We start from the raw sequence: 8,059 nt of genomic DNA on the forward strand, positions 1-8,059 counted from the left end.
ACAAAAGACTTCTGATAATAGAGAATAATCGAATATCAATTTTCTGGAAAAAAATTCCCTGCATTTTTAGAGTCTACGAGAAATGCTGAGTGAGCATTTTAGTGAGAAATTTATTTAGAACATATTCAACACGAAAATGCATTTTCTTGCCTTATAATGATCATGGCTGTTAAATTTCGATTACCCTGTTCGTGTGCAAAATTGCAAATTATTTTCCATCCTTTCATTCCTTGTAATTAAAAAGTAAACGCAACTTTTTTCAAAATTATAAAACAAAACAAAAATGTTAATTTCAAGTTTTTTTTTCAACTATCCGTGATATTGATGAATGGAGTTCATTTATTTTTGGGCCGGTAGCGAACAGTTTGTGCATCTTTAAAAAAAACCTTTTATTAATAATTTTTTATTTTCAATTTAAACAAAACATTCTATTGAAATGAATGAAAATTTTATCTATGGCGTTTAATGCCAAAAATGTTAAATTCAAAAGTTTTTTTTTATTATCCGTGATATTGATGGATTGAGTTAATTTATTTTGAGCTGGTAGCGAACAGTTTGTGCATCTTTTAAAAAACCTTTTAGTAATAATTTTTTAGTTTCAATTTAAACAAAACATTCCATTGAAGTTAACTTGTTGAATGAATTCATGAAAATTTTATCCAAAGGCGTTTCGCGTTCTTCTGAGCTGGAACTTCTTCGACTCCAATTTATAGGTACATATATATTTAAAGATAATACGTTTAATGTGTCCTGATTTATATAGCAATAAAAAACAAATTTATCATCTTCTTTAAAGTATAAGTATGAAATTATCCACCTTGTTTAGATAATTTAAATACTTGTTTCCGAAAAATCGTCCAGTTGACGATGCCCACATAAGTGAAATCGTCGTTTCAGATGAACGCAAATCGGAATAGGACGCTTTCAAAGGCAAGCAAACATAATTTTTTTTAATTTGCTAGTTTAAATTTATATTATCAAGTATAGTGAAATTGCCAATTAAGCCTAAATAAGGGAATAATAAAAACGTAATACGCAAAAATATTTATTTATATACCTTCATAAACCTTCAACAGTAAAAAACAGTAAAATGTCAATAAATTACATAATATAAACCACATAAACAAAAAACTAAAAAATAATATTTGACTTTGGTTACAACTGCAACAATCAGTCGCTATCGGAATCAACATTATACACCGTTTCCAATAATAAGCTATTTTCATTGTCCGATGTGAAGCATCCATTCATATGAGATTGCATTTGTTCTTCTGCAATTAGTTCCAAGCAAAAAGGGCAATTGTAGCAATTTTCTTTATTGTCACTATCTTCAATGTCTTCTATAGGCACTTGCGAAGTGTCGAAAATGTTGCTCATACTCATACAGTCGTCTAAATGCACATCCAAATCTTTTTTCACGATTTGTTTACCACAAGCCAAACAGGAAGTAACCTGATTTTCAACTATGGGACATTTTCTATCAAACTCCTTCATATTGGATAAACAATTTTTCAAATGAATATCATACTGTTGGGATGCTACCATTTTCTTGCAAACAGAACAGGTTTGAAAGCGATGTTTTCCTTTGCATGTATCTGAATGTTTTGGGTCATTTTTATGGTCAATTTTTTTAGCACACATCGGGCATTCAGTTAAATTTGCTTCGGCCTCAAAATCATCATTAAAATTTTTCGAAGCACAATCTGAAACGTGCTTTTGAAGCTCCTGCTTAGGTATTTCAGCCGAACAAATCAAACATTCTTGGCTCTGATTTTTTAAGCAATTATCCAAATGATCATTCAAAAGTTCCATTTTAAAAAGCCGCCCACATACGGGGCATTTTGCTTCGCTGGCATCTTCCCTTCTATCACTGCATAATTTAGGAACTTTTTGAGGACTTGAGGGAAGAGTTGAAGAAGGACGCCTTTTCGCGCCAGTCCCTTTCAGATCTGGATTCGATTTTTTATCGAACTTTTTCAGCCAATGCTCTCTTACTTTCGAATAACTTTGGCTAGTCGAAGAAGAGGTGCTGCTGGGGTGGCTTAGGTTTCTCCCAACACCGCTAAATGGCTGCACTTCTGCTACCGCATTGGAGCCAACTTTCTTTGAATCGTCCTTAGAAGCAGCATTGGGTTTCGTCCTGCTTCCTTTATTTGTTACCACAAATGTGCTGCTTCCAGAGTTCTTCACCGCCGTTGCAGTCGGTCTCTTTGAATGGCTTGTAACGTTAGTAAACCCGAAAATGTTACTAGCTTTGGATGGAATTACGTTGCTGACTTTTGGGCAATTTTCAGACGTATTAGATACCGTATGGATTTTATTTGGGTATGATAAACTTGAGGCCACAGAATCCTTCAGATTTGCAGCCAATGGTGGCTTACTAGTAGACGAAATATATTTTCTAATGTCATTATTTGAAGATGGTTTGGTAGATTCAGACTTTGTCTGTGTCGATGTTGCAGTAGCTGCTTTGGTCCCTTTACCTTTTTGTTGTTTGGCAGGTAATTCGGGACTTTTAATCTATAACACAAAGGGTTACACTGAACTGAACTACGTAATTCATCCCAAATTAGAATTGGCTACTGTTAGGTTACGTAAAATGTATACGAATGTGCTCCCAGCCCAACACAATAGGTGCAATTTTGTATAGAAAATAATACTTGGGAATAAAAATCATGCATAAAAAGCATACGACATGCCAGGCCGTTTGTTGTATAAATTGAACGTTGTTTTAAACCAGTGTTTACAAGTATTGGGCACATCCTAGAACAAAATAATTACAACTAACTAAATGGATTAATGAGTTGACTTTTCAAAATGTAAATGCCTCTGTGATTGATGATGATTAACTGGTATAAAACCTGCTTGTATTTCTAATAACTTAAAAATTAATTAAACTGAAAATCAGCTGGCTATACCTAGAAAGGAATTGAACGGGGGAAAATTTAGAATTTTTTGGTTGTCGAAATGATCCATACAATTTCTATAAAATAGGGTTCAAATCCAAATCGATCTTCAAGTTTAATAAAACGACGCCCCAAAAAAAATTTTGGCTTTTAATATTAGCATAGTTAAGAATCAATTTTTTTAAATACTGGTATAATTATTGTTATAATGTGCGCCAGATTTTCAAATAAATAGTATTCGCTTTCCAAATGAAAGACAAGAACGAATCACCAAAACGCAAATAGACGCACGCAATGAACACACATTAAGGATTGTTGTTAGATGGTGCCGATCTATGTGAGATGATTCATTGGCTAAAGAACATGCACTTATTTTGCGATTTCTTTTCGTCATGCAAATTACCGCAAACCACGCCAAAAACGCCGCAAAAAACCGCAACACTATACGTTATAACTTATATTTACATTTTATCTGATCCTCGCTAGTTGGAGTTGCAAACATACCTTAATAAATTGTCCGCCACAATTCCTCATGTGCTCCGGAAACCACCGATCATTGGGGCCCGGAGCCCTATTAGTGGCTCTCCTGACAACACCAAAATAGGGTTTATTATATTGGCAAGGGCCGTTACACTTCCACCAATGCTGTTTGTATTGTCTTACTTCATCATAGAAATCGTGGTAAATGGTAATATTTGTGCCTAAAACAAAATAGATGTATTTTTAGTTAAATAGAGAAGTTATGGAATGCATGATTTTTTTTACAAAAAAAGAATTATTTAACAACGCAGAACAGCCAAGTGTGGGTAACATTCGGTTAACAATGTAATTATTTGCTATTTTTTCCGGATAGATATACTTAGGAGTATTGAATATTGCGTGCTTTTAATATTTACACGTATCTGCGTTGTTCGAAGCCTTGCAAAATCACCGTTTTTAGACCACAATTTTGCAACAATTAATTTCAATGAACGGAACACTCAGTGCAGGGTTAACGGATTATTTATTTCTTAGTCTGTGTGAGCAATTCACCAAACATGCATCTGGGTTCGTTTATTTCGTCACATATTTTTTCGCACTATTCTTAATCGTCAAAGCTATTTTCGACAAAAAATGGAGTGTAATGTTTAATCTGCTCACTAACCTGCTTCAGCATTGATCCTGTACATATGCTTTTGAAACTCTGGGCCATGACCATCTTTGTCTCTATTATTATGAGTAACAAATAAATACGCATGGATCATTTCATGAAGAAGAGTTTCCACCAAGTCTTTCCTGGGCCTGAGTTTCAGTAGAGGCTCACTTAAAGTGATCGAGCACATGCCTCCTCTGCCTACATAAAATTCAATGCTCTTAAAAATTGACTTTCATGATTGTATTCATCTAAAATATTACCTTGATATGAACAAATCCCAGCACAACTGGTCATTCTTTTACTCCAAGACACGGTCACAGATTCCAAAGCATTCCAGAAAAACTTTTTATTGAAGGCCATAAACAGAACATGTACATCTGGAGTGGGATCGATCACCTCCCAAGAAGGATCCACAAGACATTTGCTGTTGTTTAAGTTTCTTTGGGTTTTGTATACCAAATTATTCCCTGGTCTTTCAGTCTCAACTTCAGCGTGGAACTGCTCCTGAAGCCGCAGTGCGAGTGCACGATCTGCGTCGTGGGTGTCTCCTCTTTTATTTTCTTGCTCAAATTTGTATTGAAGCAGCAAAGCCATCTGGTAATCGACTTCACCCATCCTAAGAGAAAATCACAAGGATAACTCCTGAGGAAATTAAAAAATCCAGCTCTGTTTACCTGCTAACTGTGGAATTCCAATTCAGTGTAACGGTTGATAGATTGATAGATGGTCATGGGTCATAGGATTTATGATCAACCGATTTTCCCACTATTTTGTCTCTTTTTTGCTTTAACTTAAAGTACATTAACCAGTGATTTTCTATAGTATCATAGATGGACATAGAAAATTTTTGAAAATCACTGACACCAGCAGGATCTTTATCTATGGTCTGTCCACAGATTATCAAACTATTCTGTCAAAGCGCTTGAAAGGAAACAGTGGCCATCTTAGACAAGGCCAGCGAGATTCTTATATGTGAGGCAAAGAACTGGAGGAAAGAAGGACTTTTTCTGGATTCTGGTCAACAACAACAACATGTATTTCCACTCAAAAATTATGTTTGCGACAAAATGAACGAACAATTGACATAATAAGTTGTTGTTTAGATCCACTGCAGTAAAGTTTTTGGAAAATTAGTATAAGAGATCCGTCCATTATTTTCCTTCTCTTCCTATATTGTCATACGAAAACTCCACCCAAACAAACCCAACACTGTAATCACCACCTAACCCCACTTTTTGCCTGGCTTTGGCAAAGTCAACCTGCAAAATATTGTTGACTTAAAACCAACTATTTTAAACAATCTTCAGGATGTTAAAGGCTACAGCCGACTTGTTTTTGAAACATAGTACGCACCGAGCAATTCCCACTCGATATCTAACGGCAGCTGCGGAGCTACAGCAGGATGAAAGGCTGCAGAGCTTCAGAACTCAAGAAGCAGATCCTTCCAAGCACAGTAAAGACCACTTGGCCCAGTTTTACACCATACCTTTGAGCGATAGAAATGTATTGTTCCAGCACGGAGGTTTACCCAAAACTTTTCAGCAGCATATCAAGACGTTTAACGAAACCTGCTTAATGGTGAGAGAACCAGCAGTGGATATTATCAACTGTTTGAAATCAATTGATTATGACAAACCGGCAGTTCGGTTTGTGCTTTACGGGAAAAATGGAACCGGAAAATCAATATCCTTGGCACATGTATTACATTATGCATTTAAGAATAAGTTCTTAATTGTGCACGTTCCGTGGGTGGGCGACTTTATGCGCCATTGCAAAGACAGTAGCAATTCAGAGACGAGAGAAGGATTTATTGATTTGAATATTAATGCTGCAGCATGGTTGCTTCATTTCAGAACGCAAAATGCTGAATTACTTAAGAATCCGGACTTAAAAATCTCAAGAGACATTCAATGGACCAAACGTGAATCTACCGCAAAAGACTCGAGTATCTTGGAGCTTATCGAGCATGGAATTAATAGGATGCGATTTGCTTCAGATTGCGTGAATATTCTTGCTGAAGAAATAAAACTATTATCAAATGCTGGAATATGCAAAACTTTAGTAGCAATTGATGGTTTTAATGAGTTTTTCTACCCAACAACGAAAGTATACACTGAGAAAAAGGAAATAGTACACCCCAACAAAATTACATTGACTGAAGGATTTTTGAACTTAACGAAATTTGACTGGAAAAATGCTGCAGTTATAGTCACTGTTGATGAAATGACCGTCAAAGTTCATGAAGAAGGCACAGATCCGAGTATGTCGCACTTTCCTAGGTAATGACGTGTGATCAACATTAATTTTTTCCATTGGAAACTTGAGAAATCGTAATTTACCCAAAGTAACTTTTTGAATTATTTGTAGGTTCCTGTTAGGAAAGCATGGATTTGAACACCTAGATCCATTCCTGCCAGTGAATGTACCACTTTTTTCCAAAAAAGAGCATGAGAGTATTATGGATTATTTCCGGGAGAGGAGGTGGGTTCGGCCTTATCCAGGTCAAGATGAAGAACTCTATTTCTTATCGGGGGGTAATCCATTTACTCTATTGGACTACTGCAAATCTTTGTAAATGGGAATTGGCTGCTTATTAAATATGTTTTGTTAAAATTTTATTTTTATACTGAAACTCCCTCATTTTCTAGTTCATCTAGACTATAGTAACTAATCCAATATACGTTCTATTAATATAGTTACCAATTGAATTATCTAGGGATTGGAAATTTGTTCGAATTCAAGTAAAATATTTCTTAATTTTAAAGTTATTTATCTTGTTTCAAAAACTTTTAACGTCTGATTGTCTGGGTTAAGGCCTTTAAATTGAGCTAACACTAATAATGATTAAGCTGGAAAAAACCAACGGTTTCAAGATTTGCAACAGCTTAATTATCAGCAGTTGGTTAACGGGCATTTACTAATTATCCTGTGATAGGTAGTACGGAAATGCTGTTAATAGTCGCATAAAATGCAGGACCCCTATTTGCAACTGTTCACTTTCTTTTTAAGACTTATTAAACTATCTACCTCCAGAACTATTTTCACATTGACTAATATAACATCCCACATTTGCCATTGATTGATAGTTTTGTGTAGACAACGTATCAAATTAATTTCTTTTCGTGCAGTTAAGTATTCCCATTACGAGTTGAAAAATTGGCGGTATGTTCTTGTTAAATATATATCGCGTGACCGAGTTCATATACAAATAGAGATTCCTTAGTTGGAGCTATTTGTTGCTTAATATTTAATAGTATCAATTCAGTTGATCATTATGCCCTTGAGAAGATTAAAAAAATTCTGACATGCAAAGGGCATTACAGGCAATCAGTGATTTGCATCAATACGCTTTGTGATTTATGTATGTATTTTATAATTTTCAGCGTGCAATAAAATTTCGATAAAATCCGTACTCAAATAGTCATAAAGTTTCACTAAACGCAATTCAACTAATGCCTCCATTCTTTGATTTTTAACACGATGAAAGATCTCACTATGAGCTTCAGTATGCCAATTGAGGAACTAGGTAGAAGGAAGTATTGAAGTATGGGAGGTTTTCTTGTTTGTTTTTTATATTTTAGTAATGCCTACTTTCTGCAGATTATAAATGTGCTTAATTAAGACTTAGTGTTTAAATTTCTATAAATGAGCTTCAAGGATGTTAAAATAACTTTTATATAAGTCCCATACAATATTAGTTAATGCTTTTGGTCTACTCCATTCAGATCGCCCCATATAATTACGCAGTCTAAACATCCTGGAGCCATAAGCTAAAAATGCCCAGCCAGTTTCAATTATGCTCCATTATGAGCCCTTCTAAAATATACCTTTGGTAATCAAGCAATTGTGCTTAATTTAAGGCAGGCAATAGAATTTACAGCCGCAAAACAAAGGGGAGATCAAAATTGGTGTAGAAAACCCGAAATTAGGCTGGACGAATTTCAGCTCATTCAATTGGCTGTAAATTAAAGATGAGATGTTGATGAAGGATTCAAAAATTAACACACAGAAGACTGAA

The 8,059-nt window shown here is 35.0% G+C and overlaps 2 protein-coding genes across 2 annotated transcripts; one reads left to right on the plus strand and one right to left on the minus strand.

The window, feature by feature from the left end:
• Positions 1-1,032: 1,032 nt before the first annotated feature.
• Positions 1,033-4,954, minus strand: LOC109546380 (DNA-dependent metalloprotease SPRTN). The gene is made up of 5 exons (XM_019917330.2): positions 4,716-4,954; positions 4,302-4,657; positions 4,051-4,239; positions 3,411-3,607; positions 1,033-2,520 (listed from the first exon to the last, which is right to left on the minus strand). The coding sequence occupies exons 2-5, from the start codon at positions 4,654-4,656 to the stop codon at positions 1,171-1,173; spliced, it is 2,091 nt and encodes a 696-aa protein (XP_019772889.2). The 5' UTR covers position 4,657; positions 4,716-4,954; the 3' UTR covers positions 1,033-1,170.
• Positions 4,955-5,255: 301 nt separating this feature from the next.
• Positions 5,256-6,654, plus strand: LOC109546381 (28S ribosomal protein S29, mitochondrial). Its single transcript, XM_019917331.2, has 2 exons — positions 5,256-6,320; positions 6,409-6,654. Exons 1-2 carry the CDS (start codon positions 5,350-5,352, stop codon positions 6,614-6,616), a joined length of 1,179 nt encoding a protein of 392 aa, XP_019772890.2. The 5' UTR covers positions 5,256-5,349; the 3' UTR covers positions 6,617-6,654.
• Positions 6,655-8,059: the final 1,405 nt, after the last annotated feature.

The sequence above is a fragment of the Dendroctonus ponderosae genome, unplaced genomic scaffold, assembly GCF_020466585.1.
Source record: "Dendroctonus ponderosae isolate FM_Combo_2020 unplaced genomic scaffold, Dpon_F_20191213v2 Dpon_F_20191213_8, whole genome shotgun sequence".
Lineage (NCBI taxonomy): Eukaryota > Metazoa > Arthropoda > Insecta > Coleoptera > Curculionidae > Dendroctonus > Dendroctonus ponderosae.